Source organism: Mastacembelus armatus, chromosome 5 (genome assembly GCF_900324485.2).
Source record: "Mastacembelus armatus chromosome 5, fMasArm1.2, whole genome shotgun sequence".
NCBI lineage: Eukaryota > Metazoa > Chordata > Actinopteri > Synbranchiformes > Mastacembelidae > Mastacembelus > Mastacembelus armatus.
The window spans coordinates 26,714,054-26,736,461 of NC_046637.1; the positions used below are offsets into that span (position 1 = coordinate 26,714,054).

Consider the following 22,408-nt stretch of genomic DNA (forward strand, 5'->3'; position numbering starts at 1 on the left):
AGTAGTGGGTGATTAACAGTGGAGAGCTCACACTTCCTGTATATTAAGCCTGTTGTGTAATGGGCTCACAGCCAGAGTTTTTGGCTTTGTCCATGTGCTCGTTCAAGAGGATCACTGATACCAAGCTGGTATGCAGATAATCTACCAAGCGCAGAGAGAAAAAACATGTTGGTAATCTCTGAGGAGACAGATACGCAAAACATCAGGGAAGCAGAGCTAATGTCTATCCCATCTTCTCACATGCAGTTCACACTGTACCAGCATTTTGTATCACTCTGTGTAAAATAAATGAACATTTTCCTTAATGGAAGTCAAATTCTATATATATTGCACAGAGATTTCCTCGTTGTAGAGTATTTGGCATGGCCTGTCTCACCCAATATTATTTAGAGATACATAAGTAGTTTTTCTCAAACGATTTATTCTGCCCTGTTAGACACATCAATTTAGTCTCATAAGTATCTGTGGTTTGGCACTGTGGAAAACTTGCCATTTGTTACCCTCTGCAAAGAAACAAGTGTAGCTCTCTAATTTCTTTGTCTTTTCCACTCCTTCACTAGTGTTTTACTTTCTACCAGATTATCAAATATGTCTTTATAATATAGAATAGATAATATATCTTTGCTAAATGTTTTAACAACTATCTTGTTCTCTGTCTTCTTTAGATTTAAAGCTGTGGTGTGGAAGTGAGGTGAAGTTTGGACCAGATGCTCTTTGGGCCTGCCTTCTGCAAATACTTTCCTCTGGCTTAGAAATCACCACTCACTAAAAGACCTACAGCAGCTAGCTGGAAGACTGATGCTCACAAACCTTCTCTTCATACATTTCTCCTGAACACTGCCTCTCATCTAAGCTTCCTATAAGCCAGAGAGTGCAGACAACATGGCTCTCAGCTCTCAGCCTGGGCCTCCTTTAATCTGGCTCTACGTGGGATTGCTTCTTTCCTTTCTGTCACCCGTACACGGCAAAGAATGTCCTCGTTTGTGCGTTTGCGAGATACGTCCTTGGTTCACCCCCCAGTCGACCTACAAGGAGGCAGTTACAGTGGACTGCAATGACTTGAGGCTCACGCATATCCCTACCAACCTGTCGACAGATACCCAGGTGTTACTGCTCCAGAGTAATGCCATCACACACACCAGTGGAGAACTGGAGGCACTGTTCAACTTAACAGAGTTGGACCTGTCACAGAACAACTTCAGCACTGTGGAAGCAGTTGGCCTCACAAGCATGAACCATCTGACCACCCTGCATCTAGAGGAGAACCAGATCAGTCAGCTGCCAGACCACTGCCTGGGAAACCTCTCCAACCTTCAGGAGCTCTACATCAACCACAACCAGATAGGTTTGATTTCTCCCCATGCATTTGCAGGCCTGCACAACTTACTGCGTCTTCACCTCAACTCCAACAAGCTCCAAGTCATAGACAGCCGCTGGTTTGAAGAAACACCTAACCTTGAGATTCTCATGATTGGGGAAAACCCAGTGATTGGCCTCCTAGACATGAACTTTAAACCTCTAGGAAGCTTGAGAAGTCTGGTTCTAGCTGGCATGGACCTCACTGATGTTCCAGCAAATGCATTTGTAGGTTTGGATAACCTGGAAAGCATTTCCTTCTATGACAACAAATTGGTCAGAATCCCTCAACTTGCACTTCAGAAAGTCCCCAATCTGAAGTTCTTAGATTTAAACAAAAATCCAGTTCACAATATCCAGGAAGGAGACTTCAGGAACATGCTACATCTGAAGGAGTTGGGAATAAACAATATGATGGAGTTAGTGTCTATTGATCGCTTTGCACTGGACAACTTACCAGAACTGACGAAGCTGGAGGCCACAAACAACCCTAAGCTGTCTTATGTTCACAGGTTGGCCTTTAGGGACATGCCCTCCCTAGAGAGCCTGATGCTCAACAATAATGCCCTCACTGCCCTTTACCAGCACACGGTGGCGGTGTTGCCTAATTTGCGAGAGATCAGTCTGCACAGCAACCCATTGCGCTGTGATTGCGTCATTCAGTGGATGAGTTCTAACAGGACCACTGTACGCTTCATGGAGCCCCTGGCCATGCTGTGCAGCTCCCCACCAGAATTCAGGGCCCAACGGGTTCGAGAGCTAAGGCTCCTGGAGTCCCCTGAGCAGTGCCTCCCCCTCATATCCCATGACACCTTCCCTAGCCACTTGAACTTGGAGTTGGGCATGAGCGTCAGTCTCGACTGCAGGGCTATGGCTGAGCCAGAGCCAGAGATCTACTGGGTGACTCCTCTTGGGACAAAAATAAGTATAGACACTGTGTCAGAGCGGTACCACCTGAGCAGTGAGGGGACCCTGCGAGTGTCTCATGTGCAGGTGGAAGATTCTGGTCATTACACCTGTGTGGCCCAGAACACAGAGGGGGCTGATACACGAGTCGCCACCATCCGTGTAAATGGAACCCTGCTTGACAGTGCCCAGGTGATGAAAATCTATGTCAAGCAGACTGAGTCCCACTCCATCCTGGTCTCCTGGAAGGTCAACTCTAACGTCATGTCCTCCAATCTGAAGTGGGCGTCAGCCACGATGAAGATTGACAATCCACACATCACCTACACGGCTCGCGTCCCTGTAGATGTTCACGAGTACAACCTCACGCACCTTCAGCCTGCCACGGAGTATGAGGTATGTCTGACGGTCTCCAACATTCACCTGCAAACGCACAAGTCTTGTGTTAATGTGACAACACGTAGCGCCACCTTTGCCTTGGACCTGTCAGACCAGCACCCAAGTGCAGCTGTGCTCGCTGTCATGGTGACCATGCTGGCCTTTCTCAGCCTAGCCACTGTGGGCATCTACATGGCTCGCAGATGGAAGCGAAAAAACTACCACCACTCTCTGAAGAAATACATGCTGAAGACCTCCTCCATCCCCCTTAATGAGCTTTACCCTCCACTCATCAACCTGTGGGAGACTGACGGTGAGAAGGACAAAGATGGCAGCACAGAGGGAAAACCGTCTCCTGTTGACACTACACGTAGCTATTACATGTGGTGAAGATTTAATAAGGAGGCCTGGCTGCCTCTCCAGCAGCACAAAAACACACTTTTGCCATTTTGGTGCAAAAGTTTAATGATGTTGCAAAGGTTTTTTGTATTCTCAGCTTTGCTAATAAGAGGCAGAGTGATCAAGGACAGGATTTTTATTAGTATAGCGTATCGCCTTTGTTTGATTCTTTCTATCTTTTAATTGTTTTGGACTTCCCAAGATGGCAGCTGTATTTAGCCTCCAGGTCGTCTTAGTTGCTATGCTCTGTTTCTGTGGTGCATTTTTGACTCACTTTCTTTTTGGGTTAATAATTCAGCAGCGGGGGCTGACAGTCTTCTTGCAGCATTATTAAATAGAAATCAGTGTTTCTTTCTCTGTTTTGTAAAACAGGTAGTCTGTTGTGCACTGATAGATAATGGAGTTTGTATTAACTTCAATTAAAAACTGACAGTGGGGTTTATATTTGTTAAACTGTCTACTGAATGTTAGCAATTGTGCAGTAATGTTGTATCAACTATACATTTAAACTTTCAGATTTAAATAGCAAGAAAGTAGGATTTTAGTTTGCTAATGTGATGTTGATGCTAGAAATACAGATGTTTGTTGAAATATTTGGAGTTTTTTTTTTTTTTTTAACTAAGGTGCACTAGAATGTTTTCCTCATTATTCTAGATTTTTTTTTTCCTAACTGCTTAGTTTGTTATTTTCACATGCAACATGTATATCAAAGCAGTCAAAATAAATACTTTTTGGTTGTTTTGCAGACATGCAGTCTTCTCTTAAATCCTTGTTCCTTATTTTAAGCTTTCAGTTCAGACGTATATGTTGAAACAGTAGATTTTGTTTCTGCATGTTAGAGGAAATTAAACCCATCTCATTCCAAACAGACCATCACAGGGCTCACTGCCCTGAATCAAACAGAGCTTAAACTGTGTTAGCATAACTTCTTTGACCGAGAGTGTCCAAACGTTTTGAGACGGACAGAGATTACTGCGTGTGCTGCACTCTGGTGGAGGCTACATGCTACAACTATGTATTAAACTTATTGGTAGAAATAAAGAAACAGGGTGGTAGCACATTACCACTGACAAACCTAGTCTTCCATACATAAATGATTTATTGTACAGATTAAGAAATTACACACAAATTCAACATGAGATCAAAGCAGATCAACTGAAATCTTGAAATAAAAATGAAAACCTCCAGTACACATACACAAGCACACACTAATACTGTAGTCAAGTGTTTGGACTGTTAGTGTACACACATGCACACTCTCACAGTCATACGTAAGGAAAGGAGTTCCATACTTTACCTCAATAACAATGAAAATCAAAATTATTTGCAAAGATTTCTCTCTGCTCAGAAGCTCTTTGACTATAGCAGAGATGAGGGTAAAGAGAATGGGCACCAGAAATAAAACAAACTTTTCTATTTGTTGCTAAATTTCTAAAAAAGCCTATAAAAATATACTTATGTAAGGTTTCTGCTAATATCTACATCAATGTAGGCGATTGTTGACTTCACACTGTTTGAGTCCCTCTTTTTTTAAATCCTCTTCATAGGCACTGGAACGTGATGGCAGATAAATACTAACAAGTTCAAATACGACTTTTATAGGTTCATTCATCATCCAGCTGGAGGTAGGGAGCAAGTGGGAACAGAGACCCTTGGTTCAAGAGAAGCAAGTCAGGTCAGTGTTGCTCCTGAGAGACACAGCGAAAACCAAGGTTAGAGGCTGAGCTGTCAGGAGTGTTCTGGCTTCGAGCTGCACATCGATATCTGTAACAGTAAGACTGGAGGAAGAAAATTTACAGTCATTTCCTCAGCAATGAAAACCTGGTTTTAGTTTTAAACACAAACTCAGTTAGCCACCACGTGAAAAGTTCATTATATTGTTGATCTCTATAGTAAGTTTGTGTATATTAATGAAACATGACTGTTGTTCTCTCCTCCCTCACAGGTTTTATTCCCATGAAACAAACAGGCCTCAGTCCGACCTATTTGCATGCAAATATTTAGATTCCCATTTTAAACAATGCTGGTGGCAAAAAAAAACTGGAATGGTCACACGTGGGCGCGTCAAACTGTGTTGCAGACGAAGTAAATGTACTCGGCCCTCTTGTACTTTCCATGAACACTATGAGATGTTTCTCCTGTTTTGAATCCAGAAAACCAAGAACTACTGAACAAGTGGCCAGGTGGCAGCTCATGCACCAACACAAAACAAACTTTAGTCCTGCATATTTCACCAGGACGACAACAGAGAATAAGAGAGAGACTGTATTTTCTCTGTAATTAAACAGTTAAAAGCAAACGCCCCTGCTCCTTCTAGAAATGCTGATGTCTGCACCACAAACTCATTTGTTTCACTGATCCACTATGATCACACAACCATATCAAGCCATTTTAACACTTCTAAAATGTAATTAAGCATTTATTTAGGTCTTTCTAATTTCAGTTTTAATCTTTCGATTAAACCTGCAGAGAATTTTTTTTTTATACCTTGTGACACATGTACGACCCTCCCTTCTTCACCTTGTCCGTGCCTGTAGTAGGACCTTTCTGAAAGGGTGAAGGACGAGGAGATGTCAGAGCAAAAATAAAGCTGGAAAATAAAACTCTCCCTAGGATAGAAGGTAGTGTGTTCTTACTGGGTTGTGTTGCTGGTGTGTGGTGTGATGCACAGTCCACCAGTCTGAGGTCCATTCCCATGCATTTCCCACCATGTCATACAGACCAAAGTTATTGGGGGGAAAGGACATCACCTGTTAGATACACAGAAAATAATATCACATTAATGCAGATTCTAATGAAGAGTTTTATAGGAATTAATTATTAAAAATGTTGTTTTTCTGAAGTGTAAGCCCTATGGCTGTACCTGCTACTATATGTGCATATTTTATCCCTGGGCATATGACTTGGAGTACAAATACAGATCATTTAGTGTGTGATCTGATGTGACTTTATTAAATTCAAATGTGCTCTTATCTTCAGTGCCTTCAATTTCCTGTAGATTCTATAGGCAGTGGCTCAGTTACAAAATCACTTTTGAGTTTTGTGGCAATGAGCTCATGAGGCATTCTTCCTCCTCACTAATGTGAAATATCCTTAACAAACCCAAACTACAGCATCTCCTCATCTTTATTTCTATGACTTACAGGTGAGGTTTGGATGTATCCATCCTCTCCAGAATTATGGGTGGGGAAGTCTCCTTGCCACAGGTTGGCATAGTGTCGTCCTTTTGGGTTCAACTTGTTTCCCCAGGGGTAAAGTCTACATACGGGAGCAGTGCCAGGAAGTTACACACTTTCAGTAGAACACTGCACATGCACAAATATATAGGTGTATCTTACAGTCTCATGATATCTTACCTGTCTTTTAGGCCGCCCCTGCAGGCGTACTCCCATTCTGCCTCTGTAGGAAGTCTCTTGTTGGCCCAGGAACAGTAGGCTACAGCATCCGCCCATGACACATGTAGAACAGGATGTTCTAGTCTACAGGAAACTGGTTAGTTCATTACTTAGGTAGTATTTGGCCCAACACTGTTTGTTTTTGCTAAACTTCAATAAAATACAGGTAAGGCAGGTTAAGATTTGCTTTGGGATTGATTCAACACAACACAGTGAAAATGGGTATTTTATTATGAGGCGTTCAGAACATTAACTTGTTTTTATACCTGTCCATGATGTTGGAGTCTGGACCCTCAGGATGCCTCCAGTTAGCCCCTTTGACTGGAAGCCACCAGGGGGCAGCAGCAACCTAATAACAAAAGTGAATCAATTACTAATCAATATTTTGCTTTATATGTTTTCAGTTGCGTCTTCTATACCCCCTTCAGGGTTAATCTAGAATTTCCTGGTGTACTGCAGTGGTACTAATGGTTTCCAGTAAGGCTGCACTAATAGGCACACAGCACCTTTTGATCAGCATGATATGTTCAGGCTACACATGACAGCTGAGATGAAGCAGTAAATTGCCTGCTGTCTGGGTTTTGTCTGCAAGAGGCCTGAGCACAGCAGTAATCTGTGAACAGTGTCACTTTTAAATAACAGCAGGACGTGTTTTCATGCTACTCAGCTTTTCGCCATGTGAAGAAAATGACAGACATGTTTTGTCAAAGCGCTGCCTCACATGGCTTTTTGTCACATCCTCACTGATGAAAAACCGGATATCATTTACTGCTCTAGGCCCATTTTGTAGCTGACAGAAACCACATGAAATTGTTAACTTAGGAGTATTTACATTATTAGGTAAATATCTCATGAAGAACAAGCTAAAAGCAAAAGAACAATCTATCCACAACAACCACTAACACTTTACGTAACTGTCTGCGACAACATTTAGTATTTTCAAATATTTTTATGAAAATGATGATTTCAATTTGGAATTGAACAAAGTACAAACTGAAGCACACAAACAGACTAAAGTGGGTGACAAATATGTGAAGATATATAAAAAAACAATAAGGTCAGGTCAGAAAAGATGAGATAAGATGAACCTTTATTTGACCCAAAGTGGGGAAATTCACATTGTCACATCAGCACATCTTGTAAGGCACAAGACAAATATGCATTTTCTCCAACATCTGTAACAGTTATAGCAATGAATATGGAAAGTTCATGACAGTTTATCTGTTATTTGATGAAACCAACACATGGGCAGACAGAGCTTGCAAAGATTTTCAGGTATGTAAAGTGAAAACAAAACTGTGTAGATTTACTTCCTGTAAGTTAAAGGGTCAACAAAAGCATTTTCTGAAATATCTGCTGCAAAACCAGACAGATAAACGGATGCACTCTGGACCAGAGCCCTGAGCAGAAACAAATCCTGCAAACTTCTCCCCTCGGCGCAGGCTGCTCCAAGTTTCTATGGCAACCACAGGGAGCGAGTGTCCATCTGTGTGAGATTAGATGGGTGTGTGTAGTGTGTGTAGTGTGTGTAGTGTAGTGTGTGTGTGTGTGTGTGTGACCGTGTTCTGACATGCTGGAAAACTTTTAAGGTGTACACGTGTGAAGTCTTTCTACACTACTTTTCAGATGTTGTGCAGAAGAAAAAGGGAGTTGTGTCAACACATATAAAATATATCATACTTACAGCTTGAGAGATTTGGTTTTTCACAGTCTCACTCAAAAGTCCCTCGAACACAAACGAGTCTCCGAATTTCTCAGCCTGAAAACCCAAAGATTAAACCGTTTTTAGGCAAAGGTGATGCAGCTTCAAACTCATCTTGGAATATTACGATGAATCTGTCAGTGCAGATTGTGGATTGATTACACACAACAAGTAATTCTCCTGTACCTCTGTAACATATCCTGTGGCATTGACAAAACTCTGAAACTGCCTGTTAGTGACCTCCTGGATGTCCATGTAGAATGAATCCACGTGCACTGGTCTCTGAGGGCCTTCTCCATCTGCAGGGATGCCTGGGTTGTCAGTTCCCATCAGGAATCCACCTCCAGAGATCAGTACCATCTTTACAGACGGAATCATTTTGTTATGATTTAACAAGCTGTCCTCTCTCTTACGTTTGAGGTCAAAGGTTACAGAATTAAAAGGATCAACAGGCTTTAAAAAGGCTGGAAACTTAATCTGACCGGAGTCTAAAGACAGTTTAGAGAGCTATCTTTAAGCAATCTTATCAACAGGTAATGGTAAAGAAAACAAAAGTAAAATCAATTAATAAAAGATGATGAGTAAATACACCAGATAACAATAATAGATCCAACAATCTCATTGCCGCAGCTTGTTGAGGGACACACTCAGTATCAAGCACCACTGTCCTTCCTCAGAATAAACAGAGTAATCGATGAATAACAATGAACAAGAAACTGGGTTTAGGACAATAGTCTAGTTCTTTTAAACACAATCCACAAACATGGCTTCTGTCTCTGAGCAGGTTACCAATGAATGTTGGGGAGTAATTTGGGGGAAATGTGGGCCAGTGAGTCTATTAAACCAGAGGGGGCCTTGGTGGACTAGCACTTATGGCTTTGACTGAGAACCTGCTGCCTTTGGTCAAGTACAATTGTTAGTCCAAAGCCGCATCTTACCCGAGTCTGTAATTCCTCCTCCTCCTCCTCTCGCTGAGCCCCAGACCTCCTCTCATTCGTGTCTCTGGAGTATTTGATGGCCGGGTCTCGCTCCACAGCAGCGGCTCTCTTCACGTTTCCACAGCCGCAGCCCGCTGCTCCCTGCCGGGCTGCGGGTTCCTGCTCGGCCCCGCATGAGCTGTGGAGACACCGCACTTTGTTCGCACAGACACAGATCAATAACAAAGCAAAACAGCGGAGCATCCTCGCTGAGCACGGCTCTGAAAACCCACACGTTGTTGACACTTCCGCAAAGTCACGTGATCAGTCAGCTGGCTGCAGCGTAAGAGAGTTTAACTCTTTCCCGCCCGACGTGAATATTATTTGAAGGTATATTTCTATTAATCTGCACTACTTTTTTTTTTTTTTGCAAATGCTCAGTAGGTTTGTAAAAGGAACAGATTTCATTTGTTTCGATGTAAATAAAGCCGTTTACTTTAAAATACTTTTCATGCAATTGTTCATCAAAAAACCATAAATAACCACTTTATGTAGGAAAACACTTTTCTGCAGCGCACAGATCACGGCATGGGAGTGACGGCATTTCGGGGTTTCCTTGGTGGTACAGGATGGGGTCACATGCACGTCATTTCCCAGCTATCAACACTATGGCCCCTTGAGAAGAAGAAGTGGCAGCGATCCAGCCAGTGCGCTGCCTTCCTCAGTGTGCACAGCCCCGGAGCACCGACAGGCGCACAAAGGTGACGGCGCTTACCAAAAACTGGATTGTTACAGTCGCTGACGGCTGGATCTCACCTTCAGCCCGGTGGAAACGAGAGGAGAGCCGCGGTCATGTTGCCGTAGCCGGTGGAGAGGAAGCCGAACATCCACAGCAGAGGTAAAGTTGAGCGCACAACTTGTTCAGTGAAGCCTCCTCTCCCCGTCTTCTCTCCCCGGAGGAGAAAAGTCTTTAGTTTGTTTTTTTTCCTTAAATGGTTAACAAGACGCAAACAGCGATTGTGATGTTCTCGTTTGTGCAGAGGTAAAACTCAAACATCGAGTCTGTTACTTTGTGGCTGCTGTGAAACCGTGTGATTGCGGATACGCGTTAAAATGACAGCCTGCCAACACGGGGCGCGTTGACTCCGGTTGTTTTCTGGTGGTCACATTTCAGGCCTGTGGGGAAGATGCGCACTTTTGCTGTGTAAATGTGGAGTATTTCATCACTTTTTCACTCTTACAGTCGCGCACAGCCGCATAAAATCGCCGCTTCTTGGTTCGTTCTTTAGGATCTGTGGATCTCAGTGTTTCCAAAGCAGACACCTGAGTGAAGTGAACCTGCAGTGCCCAGAACCTGTTGCAGGTGCATGAACCTTTGTGGTAGCTGAAGCCCCTAATCATTAACTGTTCAGCCCTAAGCCACACAGGCTGCAGTGACACCAGACTGAGAAATTTCCTGCAACTATGCAAATCCATGCAGCCGCACAGAGGCATCAGTGTAGGCGCAGCCTCTCAGGAAACCCTCTTTAACATCGCACCGCTACATAACTGGAAACCTTTCATGGTGGGTATTGATACTGTCGTTTATGCAAATACATGCTGTGCTACCGAGCTGAGGGTAAATAAATGTTTACAGGTCTAATATGCAGTGACAGTGAGAAATGTGGCTCTTAATCTTAACTCTCTTCCTCTGTTCCCTAGTGTTTGCCGAACATGTCGGATAAGATGTCCAGCTTCCTACACATTGGGGACATCTGCTCACTGTATGCAGAAGGCTCCACCAATGGTTTCATTAGCACCCTGGGGTATGTGCATCTCACTGGCTGAACATTGTGTGTGTGTGTGTGTGTGTGTGTGTGTGTGTGTGTGTGTGTGTGTGTAGGCTCACTTCACACTTTTCTTCTGAAATCACACAGGTTGTGATCACTTTTAACTGTTCTTAGAAAGTTAGACTTAAATTTTGTTGCAGTCAGAAAGACGTGGTGTTTATTTCCGCAGCAGATGGACATTTGTCTCCATGTGTCTGTGGCATCAGTTCCCACCGTCAGCGATGGAGAGACGAGTCAGTGTCATTGTGCAGATTGTCACTCAGAGCAAAACTGTGAAAACAGTGGACGATCTGTGAGGTGGCGCTTTGGCCTTGACTGGCCTCGGCGCTCACAGAGCCTGGAGAAAAGGAAATATAAGGGCAGCCAATGCACAGTTAATGATAAAGTGTCTGTGAGAGTGTGACAGTCGTGGGTGTGCAGGGCAGAGATGGAGTCAAAAAAAATGCTGAGACAGTGCTGTTTATAGAACTGATGGTAAAACTATTTGCAAACCGCTCATTCACCCACACAATCTCAGCAATACCGTGTTGTTTTTATTCATCAGGTCTGCATCATATTTGGAACAAAACAGAACTGGTACTGATTTTTCATCGTGTGTCGTATTTGTAGGGTTTGCAGGATGACCCAGTGCATGGATGTACTGGTCTTAAAGTATCACTAAAATATCACAAATGCAAAAACGATTCATAGTTATTGTGTTTATATTAAGCTTGTAGAAACCACCAGATATGTAGAAGAAGGTGCATCGGTAGTGCCATCAGCTACCATGTCCACTTTAGAGGGATTTTGGCCTTATTGAGTTCCAGTGCTTCCCACGTACACACTCTCACACACTCATATAAAACTGGTATAGCAGTTTTGGCCAGGGGCCATCTTCTTCACACACAACCACCAACTCAGCAGCGTTCTCCAGATCATTTTTCTCAGAAGAAGAAATGGCACTGAGGAGAGAGAAAAGTTTTGAATGTTACGTCGTCTTGAGCTCGGTTGCATTTCCAGCCTGTGTTTAGTAACTAGACAGAGGGGTCTGGGTGACAATTAAAGGCCTGTACCTGCTAAAAATGCTGCGTTGTCTAATCCGCCTGCAGCAGGATTTGTTTGTTCAAATGTGTAACTAGTAAACCTTTGTTAATGAGTGATCCCTCTGGGAGGTTAGTAGGCTTTTTGCATTATGAAGATGACCAAACACACACATAATACATGATTCCATCTGCCCAGATATTTTCTCACTTCTTTCTTTAAGTCTCCTGCTCTGTTTCTGGAGGGGTATGGACCGGTGGAGTAGACATGTCTGTTTGGACAACTGTTAACATTCCCCGGCAAAAAGGCCTGGAATGGATGTGAGAGTTGACCGGTGTCCAGACAAGTGTTATTCTAAGCCAGTAAAAGCTAAATTTGTCACCAGAAATTCCTGCCCACAGGTCATCTCATCCAGAATTACTTCATTATTTGGTGGAATGGAAAGGTAAACAGACTGCAACTGTGTGAGAGCTCACAGTAAACATAGGAAACACCAGCTGATTTTTGCACAAGTGTTTGTTGAGAGGACTTTTTGTTTTAAGACAGACTGAAAGTAGCTCACACACAGAGGAATTATAGGAGACATGCGTTACAATAAGTCTGATTATGAGGAGAAGGTTGTGGCGTTGAACAAGGCCTTTCTCTGTGTTGGCCTGTTCTCGTCATGTTTGTTTACTCCATGTGCTCCGGTCTCCTCCCACAAACCAAAGACACGCAGCTTAGATAATATGGTGACTCTGAATTGTTCATAGGTGAATTAGAGTGTGAGTGTCTGTCTGTCTGTCAGCTCTGTGATAGGCCTGTGGGTGAGCTGTCCAGAGTGGACCCGACACCACAGGACCCTGCAGTAGAAATAATGAATGGGTAGATGTGATTAATCAATATAGGGAGGAATTAGCCACCAGGTCTTCAGCTCCTTTACATTTGTCAAGATGTTTTTGAGATTCCTGCCTTAAAGATGCGGCACTAAATTGATTTTAAAATCCTTTCAGATTAATTTCCTCTTGGTCAAAACATTTTTCTACCACCGTTATTTTAGCTCTAGAAGAAATAACAAAAACAATGATTGCTTCCAGCCTCATACTGTGTGTGTTACGTACAATAATATACAAAAAAACTACAAACAAACAAACAGATATCCAAAGCACACATCAGACAGACTGGTGTCTGTGGGTACAGTACTGCACCTGCATGTGATTAATACTGATTCTCTGTGTTTCAACACACAGCTTGGTGGATGACCGCTGCGTCGTCCAGCCTGATGCGGGTGACCTCAGCAACCCTCCGAAGAAGTTCAGAGGTAAGAGGGAGAGAGATGGCCTGTGTTTACACTGCAGGCTCTGTGAGAGCGCTGCTGAATGTGTTATGCTGTGTTTCTTTGGCGACAGCCACAATACCTCTGCCCGCTGGACTTCAAACAGGGCTGCCTTTGACAATGTTAATGTTGTGTGCATGTGTGAGTGTGCACGTGTGTGTATGCGTCCGTTCATAGCTGTGTGCTTGGATGTACGTCTCCTCTGTGAAGGTAGAGACAGATGGAGCGAATCAGTGCTGATGGTGATTTGCTGGAAAATAACACACTTGAAAAGCTGCTTTCCAAACAAGAGCCTCGCGATCCGTCTTCGGGCGAACCTGCTATTATTAGCTCTCATACAGGAAGTAGATTTCATGACCCATGGTTCTCAGGCTTGGGGTTTGATTCTCTGGGGGAGAGGCCAGGCACCACATTGTACCAAGAATATGAGTGCACTGGAAGCTTGTCTCACAGGTTCTTGTACAGAATATAAAAGGTAGTACTTATTAATATTATATTTTACTGAAAACTATAACATCATGTGACTGTTGGCCACTAGTTAAATCATTGTTATTCACCTAGACTTGAATGTCTTAGCCTGTTTGATAGCATGCATTGCCTGTGCACACACTCGTACAGTGTTTACGATTGTATCGTCCGGTCGCAAGAAAATGTGAAACACTTAAATCGCATGTGATGGTGTGTCTTCAGAGATCTTCTTCTTTGTGAGGCCTGGTTCACATCAGCCTTTGATTAATATGAACAACTTAAAATGCTTGAGTGTATTTTATTAATCAAAGTAGCTCTAAATCACACGTCTGAACTAAATTTGTTAATTGGCCTCTGCATGTGCAAACTGCTGACTAGAAATTAGAATTGTTTGTGTGATATCAGCACATTGTGTTTGTCTCCTGATAAAGATCACATCACATTTTAGGGCAAATTAATACAGAAAACCTTTTTTCTTTTTTTTCTTTTTTTTGCCACTGTATAAAGAAAGTAGAGAGTGTTGATCCGAGCAGTGACCCACACCACTCAGCTTTTCAGTGGGTCTCTGGTGTCCCAGGACAGATTATCTGCCCCTAGAGACAATCGCCATCACCACGATAAACACAGGGTGCAGAGTGATACCTCCGTGCCCGAAGCAAACAAAAGCTGAGTGTCTTTCTCTCTGGCACTGTACAGGGTGGGCCATTTATATGGATACACCTTAATAAAATGGGAATGGTTGGTGATATTAACGTCCTGTTTGTGGCACATTAGTATATGTGAGGGGGCAAACTTTTCAAGATGGGTGGTGACCATGGTGGCCATTTGGAAGTCGGCCATCTTGGATCCAACTTTTGTTTTTTCAATAGGAAGAGGGTCATGTGACACATCAAACTTATTGGGAATTTCACAAGAAAAACAATGGTGTGCTTGGTTTTAACGTAACTTTATTCTTTCATGAGTTATTTACAAGTTTCTGACCACTTATAAAATGTGTTCAATGTGCTGCCCATTGTGATGGATTGTCAATGCAACCCTCTTCTCCCACTCTTCACACACTGATAGCAACACCACAGGAGAAATGCCAGCACAGGCTTCCAGTATCCGTAGTTTCAGGTGCTGCACATCTCGTATCTTCACACCATAGACAATTGCCTTCAGATGATCCCAAAGATAAAAGTCTAAGGGGGTCAGATCGGGAGACCTTGGGGGCCATTCAACTGGCCCACAACGACCAATCCACTTTTCAGGAAACTGGATTGGTCGTCGTGGGCCAGTTGAATGGCCCCCAAGGTCTCCCGAACACATTTTATAAGTGGTCAGAAACTTGTAAATAACTCATGAAAGAATAAAGTTACGTTAAAACCAAGCACACCATTGTTTTTCTTGTGAAATTCCCAATAAGTTTGATGTGTCACATGACCCTCTTCCTATTGAAAAAACAAAAGTTGGATCCAAGATGGCCGACTTCCAAATGGCCACCATGGTCACCACCCATCTTGAAAAGTTTGCCCCCTCACATATACTAATGTGCCACAAACAGGACGTTAATATCACCAACCATTCCCATTTTATTAAGGTGTATCCATATAAATGGCCCACCCTGTACATGTTTCATCAAATCTTTACTCCCTAGGCCTGCACAGAAAGGTGGGGATGAATGTAAAAACAAAACGGTCGTTTCCCATCCAAACGCTGGTTGTCACCCACCCAAACATACGATCACCGCTAAACTTATAAGAAGTAGATTGACAGTAATAGCATCCTTAGCGTTAGAGCTGGATGTGGAGAGCATTAAAGGGATTAAGTGTGATTAAGCTGGGCTTAAGTCATTCAGTGTCAAATCAGCTTGTAAATGTGACTATTAATGTTTGTATAACTATTTTTGGCAGCAACCATGTGATTGCAGTGAGGGAGATATCTATTGGCTCAATTTTCCAAGAAGGCTTTCACTAATCACTTTGCCTCATTTAATCTTCCATCCTCCCACACTGTGTTTTCTCTCAACTCACTTATAAAACCTACCACAAGGTAGAGAGAGTGCACTCAAAGGCCTGATCTAAATGTGACAGGAGGACACTGAACATCTTTGACAAATGATTACAGGACTTTGTAGATACACATGTGGTAGAGTTGACTTTTGTAGTTTGCATTATATTCATTATCTGTGCAACAACCTGTGTTTCTATAACATACTTGGACTGAGACTTGTTGGTTGGTTGGTAACTTCCTCACCATATCAGCTGTTATTGACCAGAAGAGGCCTTAATGTCATTGTGAGAGTCCTCTGGATATGTACCAGAAGGCAGGAAGTGGTAACGATGTTCATGTGGAGGGACAACTGAACCAGGTTAGAGTGAAAGTCTATGATGCCATAAAGTCGTAACTTTTGGGGGATGGCCATGCCAAACAAAGGCTTTATAATGAAGGGAAATTTCATGATTTTACACTTAAAGGTCAGTTTATTTGTACTGGGGAGTACGACTTAGTCTGTCTGCAAACAGATGACGTGATCAAGAGTACCCAGGCTTGGGCTCGGAGTATCTAACTGAACCTCTGCTTCACTACTGATTGATTATTGAACATGTAGGATGCAGTGTTTGAAACTACTTTTACTTCTAATTCGAGATATCCAGGTTTCTGTAGCTCTCTTCTTTTGTCCCTTCTGAGTTGGGACACTCCTCAGCTGTTTGACATGGACATAGTTGTACAGAGAATATCCTACTAAGTGGATGCTATAAGGGCACAATTCCAGACTAGTCACTTCCAATGGGCCTTTTACTGTAACTGCTGAGGTATGCTTAACATTTCCTCCTAATGTAAACACGAGCAGTCTTCACTTGTGTAGCCTGCAAGAATATGCTGAGACATCGGGACTTAGTAACCTTGCTTTGTTATTCCAGCGTTTGAAATGCCATTACACACCAACGTGCCTTCAGTACATTCAGATCGACAGCAGAGTTTAGCAGATGCAACGAGCCACAGTTCCCACATCTGAGGCAGAAAAAGCAACAACATTGTAAGACTGGATTTGGGGGGGGAGGCACTTTTCATTCTTATTCACTGTGGTTTATACTGCAGCTCTCAGTTGTTTTGAATGTTGGGCCAATTGTCTAAATTGAAGTTGCTGCAGTGCCAGGTCTCTTTGATGTATCCAGACGGTTTATTGTTTAAATGTCATCCTCTTTTAATTTTCCTCTATTGAATCATCAATCACTGTCCTGTTGAGTATAATGACTTTGTAGTTCGTAGTTTATTGTTGCACTATGTATATAGCAGTCAGTTTTATTTCTACAAGCAGTAAACTTTAATGGGGCCCTGCTGAGCTGAATCTTGAAGCCTCTGGCATAAGATTGATCAGTGCTGGTTCATTTTATGTGGGGATAAGGTGATAGGTATAGGCTCAAATCAATAAATGAGATGTTCAGATAAATCAGTGGCTTGTGAAAACAAGATATTGTCCAGATATTGTCTCCTTGTCCTGGCTTTGCTCATATATATCCCTGTTTAGATGTTGCTTTGCTTATGGTTGCACACTGAAACCTCCAAACAACTCTGGAGCAATAACTTCTTACCACCACTTACAGTACGTGTTGTCAGCCAAACCGCGGTTGCTGTCAGAGACAAACAGTAGACTAGTTGGGTGGTTCATCTGAGATAAACAGCAGAAGCAGATCTGTCTTCAGTCCCTTCCTCTCCTACTGTAATAAACATATATATATTGCTTTTCTTGGTCTTGTAGGAAACAGTGAAGGGAAGCTGCTGTTGCTAGAAGCATTTATTGTCTTAGTTGCATTGCAAGTGATTAGTTCCTTCCTCTATAATGCCACTAACAGGATAAGGACCTTGGAGAGAATAGTGGTTTATACAAGCAGATAACACAGAATAGAAAAAGTGTTACGCAGTGTGTGGATCTGGGTTTCTTAGCCAGGTTACAGAGGTACCAGCAGGCCTCCCTTTAAACACTGATGGCTTCTGTGTGATGTGGACATTTTTTCACATCATGTGTTTTAGCTGATTTTTTAAAAAAATTTGTGTGTGTGTGTGTGTCAGGGTGGCAGAAAATGTAAAAGAGACGGAGTGTAGTACTGTCCCAAGTTTTCCAGGGTGAATTATGCCGTTGCACAAACTGATTGAAAGTATTTCTCAGTTCTGCTGCCTGATAATACATCCTTAGAAATCATTCATCTCTGCTGGCCTTATTGTTCCATATACTTTTTATGGTTGGTAGGGCCACAAGCATCTTCCTCTTGATCTTATTAAATCTGGTTTGACTGTGACTGTAAGAGTTTTTATTAGCTTTTTTTGTTGAACTGTGAGTCATTTGTGCTTCCTGTGCAAACCACTTATAACAGTATTGACACACTGATATGGCAACACATAAATAGACGGTCTAAAAAGGTTTAAAGCTCCTCTGTTTTATTAGATATGAAAATAATTGTTCTTATTCTAATTAGTCTTAATCTAAATGTTTTGTGAAGAAATTATATAATTACTCAGTATTTTTATTTTTGATTATGAAATTATTTTAACAAGCTTCATCTATACACTAAAATTGGATTTTAATAGTGAATTTTGGTTGCAATGCAACAGATGTCATTTATGAATCTTCATCTTCTTTTATCTCATATATGAATATGATAATCAGGATTGTAAAAAAATAAACTGTGGCATCTTTACGTTAAAAGCTGGTGTTTCTTAAAGGATAAGGTTGTTGATGTTCTCTGCTTTTATTTTCCACACATCCTATACAGAGACAAAACATCCAATGTAACTCTAAGCTGAGGTATTTTATAACATGTTCTCTGTTCAAGGCAGTGGCAAAATACTTTCTCAGCTCTGAGGCAGCTATTTTTTTTAACAGTGCTGTGACAGGAATGACCTTTTTAACATACATCATTTTAATATATTTTCATTGTGAAACTCATTAGGCTTAAAGCTGCACTGATATATTCCACACGCTGACCGCTCACGGCTCAGTGTCCTACCTAGTCAGGCAGAACCGGCTGTAATGTACTTCACACTGACTAGGGAGCACAGGGTTCAGGCAAAGTCATAGTTGTAGCTGTAGGTGGAGAGACTTGAGATTAGACTTAACCTAATCAGACCTAAGTCAGAAAAAATGAGGACTTGAGACTTGAACTTGAGACTTGATTCCCTAAAACAGGAATAAAAATCACATTAGCCTTAATTGCATTTGTTTTTATTTTTAGAAAATGGTGATTCATTTATTTATTTTTTAAAGACAACCACATATGCACTGAATGAGTTTGGTCTCACCTCTGTAAAAACATACACACAACATTTTATTAGTTACCAGTGAATTTGTTTACAGTTAACTGAACAGACTTTGGACTAACTTCCAAAAAACCTTTTGCCATATATTTTTTTTATTTTATCATCGTAACATCTGTAAGTAGCAATTTAAAGCTTAGTTTCTGATCTGAAACAGACACTTGACTGCTGAATAACGTGATTTTCCGTTAATAAAAGATTGTTTTTAAACTGCAGGAATGTTAATGAATTCTTTCAGTTTTCTGCCCCGTGGACTGCTCGGCCACTTCTCCTGCCTAATGACCCTACAAGGAATTCTCCACCCAGATATCAGTATCACTGAACTGCCGTGGTTTTTCTCACAACTGACTGTGATTAAAGGCAAAACCTTCACCGTGAGCTGATCACTTGTCACACTTGGCACTCGTGGTACATGCCCCGATTGTGTTTAGAGTACAATTGAACGGCTGTGTGAAATTATAGCACAGCTGACCCGTCAGACAGGAGTTTCCAGAGTTGTGTTGGTTTTCAGTTGGCTTTCACGCTTTTTAGGTTGCTCTGTTCAGGGCGTTGAACGTGACACCGAGCTTTACGGTTTCTTTCCCTCTTTGTGCTCTTTCTCTGTCTCACATTCTTTCACTGTCTTCCGGTCTTCCCCATTTCTTTTTCACTTCCTTTTCTGTGTTTTTCTAACCGTGTGTTAGGTCACGGTAAAGTAAACCGTATCTGATGAGGGGGCTGAGGGGACCGAGGAAGATTTAGCAGATAGAGACCATTAGCTCTGAAGGAGAGAATGTCGTGTGAAATATTTAGACGTATTCACAGAAAGGAGAAGGAGGGATGGTAGAATATTGAGGGGGGGAGAGAGACGGGGAGATCCCACCCTCTCCTCTGTCCCTCAGTCATCTCACTCCCCTTCTCCTGACTGGCCTTATTTGGTCATGTTGGTGCAGCTGTAGCAGAAGAGTGTGAGAGAGAGAGAGAGAGAACGGGGGGAGGATGGACTGAATATTTCTTTTTATCTCTTCTCAGAAGAGGGAGCTTTGGTCTGATGAGACGTGAAGTCAGAGGAAGGCCAGGACTCAGAGGGAGGAGGCTCTGCTGGACAGAAGTTTTAACTCAGTAGTGTGAATAAGGGAAATCTGTGTTGCTTAACTACAAACTACATTTTCAGCCAGTGCAAAAGTCTCTGCGTGCTTCAGTTGCAGTCGTTGTGCAACCTGACACAGAAGCGGAACTCTTCTGCTAAAGAAGAGGAACTGTGTTATGCTAAAACTGTGTCCACATGCAAACCGAGGGACCGTTTTACCTCCTGGCAAGTTTCTACAGTAGCTATGAAAATGAGTGGTACAGTCAGAGTCTGTGGAGGAAAGCATCATCGTCATCGTTGCTGTGGTTACGAACTCTGACTGACCAGGACTTAGCGCTGTGTCATCACATGCACATAAAGGTTAATGTGAACTATCACTTACCGTAGTCTAACCACAGTTGTAACCACATATATATATATACATATATATACATATATATATATAAAATAGGTGCACACACATCCACACTCACAGACACTTGCTGTCCCTCATCACCTCCTTCAGAAACAGACAAAACCTTTTGATCTCCTTTCAGGAGAATTATGAAAAATGTGTTTGAAGTGCAACCACACACACACACACACACACACAAAATAGTGTGTGGCAAAAAAAGTGTCTTTTATTAACCCCACAAAGCCCTTGGCCTTTTTATTATTATTTGTTGTAGTGTAACCTCTGTGTGTTTTAGTCTCTGTTGGTTTATGCTGTCTCCTCCACTGCAGCCCAGACCTCTCCAGGCTTCACTCACAGTGCATTAGCATATCTCCTTATTTGTTTTTTCTCCCTCTCTCTCACTTTAAACACTGTGTCTGTGTTAATATCTCCCTGCTTTTACAGTAGCAATGGTGCTCCTCTCTCTCTCCTCTCTCTCTGTGCACCTATCTCTGTATTTATGTATCTTTGTCTCTGTTTATTTCTGTCTCTGTCTCCTCTTCGTAGACTGTCTGTTCAGACTGTGTCCCATGAACCGCTACTCGGCCCAGAAGCAGTTCTGGAAAGCAGCGAAGCCTGGAGGGAACACGGACGCAGTGCTCCTCAACAAGCTCCATGTAAGTGGAGCAGTCACTACAGGCCGCTACACAACACACACAGTCCAAATTATGTAAAACAAAACTTTTTTTTTTTCAGAAGATTCATATGAAACTTAACACAAAGGAGGATTATATATATTTGTTGAGGAAGAATTTGAAAATCCTTTTATAGACATTTCCAAAGCCTTTTACTCCTACTGGCCTACCTATCTGCCCTCCACACTCTCCTTTCTCTCTTTCTGCTGCAATACAATACCATTTAAAGCAATCTGCTATCTGACCACACAGTCATAAACTGGAAATGCAATCTTTTGCGTGTTTCCATGGAGATGTGAGACAGAGTTTCAGGTTAAACCCCCTTCTGTTTAAGCGTGCATTTTAAGTGCACTTTGCTACTCCTGTATTGCTCTGCTTTGTCTTTCAGCTAACCAGTCTCCCCACACTATTGTGCTTACCTGGTATCAATGAAAAGTGGTGCAATTAGCAGCTGTGAGATTTATTGTCTTCATTTTTTTTAAAAAACACACTTCTCTTATCTCTCACTTGTTTCCCAGCATGCAGCGGACTTGGAGAAGAAGCAAAATGACTCTGAAAACAAAAAACTACTGGGAACAGTGATTCAGTATGGGAATGTTATTCAGGTTTGTTTTGCCTGAGAAACTTTGTTTTTGCACCAACGTATCATTAACTGTGATAATTTGAACTCCCAAACTTTCCAGCACTTTTCTTTCTTAATTTCAAATATGCTTTATCTTAAGTGCATGAAGAAACTGCTCTCTAATATTATCTACAATCCTAAAGTGTATGTTCCAGTATTACAGTTTTTAGAGCGTAGTCCCCATGAAAATGAAAACTGAAAACTGGATGCGGTCAGACTAAAGGTCAACAGACAGGGCTCTCTTGGGGACAGTAAAATATTTATCATCATGTAGAGGACAGAGGAAAAAAGAAAATGGGTTACAGTGCAGTGACAGGGTTAGTAGGTCTTTCTCATTGTAGATTTCAGCATATCTGATCCATTTGTGCAGCACCGTGGGTTAGCGGTTTTCACTGTTGCCTCACATCAAGAAGGTTCCTGGTCTGAAACCCATCAGGGGCCTTTCTGTGTGGAGTCTGCATGTTCTCCCTGTGCTTGTGTGGGTTTTCTCCAGGTACTCTGGTTTCCTCCCACAGTCCAAAAACATGTATGTCAGGTTGATTGGTGACTCTAAATTGCCCATAGGAGTGAGTGTGAGTGTGTGAGGTTGTTTGTCTCTATGTGGCCCTGTGATGGACTGGTGACCTGTCCAGGGTGGACCCCTGCCTTTCACCCAGAGAGAGCTGGGAT

The 22,408-nt window shown here is 42.3% G+C and overlaps 3 protein-coding genes across 11 annotated transcripts in view; 2 read left to right on the forward strand and 1 right to left on the reverse strand.

The window, feature by feature from the left end:
• Positions 1 to 882: 882 nt before the first annotated feature.
• On the forward strand, positions 883 to 3,162 carry LOC113130616 (leucine-rich repeat neuronal protein 1-like). Its single transcript, XM_026307392.1, has one exon. The coding sequence runs from the start codon at positions 883 to 885 to the stop codon at positions 3,028 to 3,030; it is 2,148 nt and encodes a 715-aa protein (XP_026163177.1). The 3' UTR covers positions 3,031 to 3,162.
• Positions 3,163 to 4,233: 1,071 nt separating this feature from the next.
• On the reverse strand, positions 4,234 to 10,432 carry sumf1 (sulfatase modifying factor 1). 3 transcript variants are annotated; one of them, XM_033325215.1, is made up of 10 exons: positions 9,870 to 10,432; positions 9,075 to 9,252; positions 8,323 to 8,496; positions 8,119 to 8,193; positions 6,701 to 6,783; positions 6,396 to 6,518; positions 6,183 to 6,297; positions 5,676 to 5,789; positions 5,527 to 5,586; positions 4,236 to 4,817 (listed from the first exon to the last, which is right to left on the reverse strand). In XM_033325215.1, exons 3-10 carry the CDS (start codon positions 8,494 to 8,496, stop codon positions 4,716 to 4,718), a joined length of 846 nt encoding a protein of 281 aa, XP_033181106.1. In that variant the 5' UTR covers positions 9,075 to 9,252; positions 9,870 to 10,432; the 3' UTR covers positions 4,236 to 4,715. The 3 variants fall into 3 exon arrangements, with proteins under 3 accessions (XP_026162665.1, XP_033181106.1, XP_026162664.1); XM_026306880.2 differs by lacking the exon at positions 9,870 to 10,432 and having other exon boundaries at positions 4,234 to 4,727; positions 9,075 to 9,720; XM_026306879.2 differs by lacking the exon at positions 9,870 to 10,432 and having other exon boundaries at positions 9,075 to 9,720.
• The window catches only part of LOC113130340 (inositol 1,4,5-trisphosphate receptor type 1), a 60,660-nt gene continuing 48,008 nt past the window's right edge, over positions 9,757 to 22,408 (forward strand). For 5 of the 7 annotated variants that reach the window (XM_026306872.2, XM_026306874.2, XM_026306876.2 and 2 more), the window contains exons 1-5: positions 9,763 to 9,951; positions 10,755 to 10,858; positions 13,132 to 13,202; positions 20,990 to 21,099; positions 21,636 to 21,722. In XM_026306872.2, coding sequence (XP_026162657.1) covers positions 10,767 to 10,858; positions 13,132 to 13,202; positions 20,990 to 21,099; positions 21,636 to 21,722 — 360 coding nt within the window. In that variant the 5' untranslated portion in view covers positions 9,763 to 9,951; positions 10,755 to 10,766. Of the gene's footprint in view, positions 9,952 to 10,754; positions 10,859 to 13,131; positions 13,203 to 20,989; positions 21,100 to 21,635; positions 21,723 to 22,408 lie in introns of all 7 variants that reach the window. The other 2 variants (XR_003295693.2, XM_026306878.2) reach the window with 1 other exon arrangement.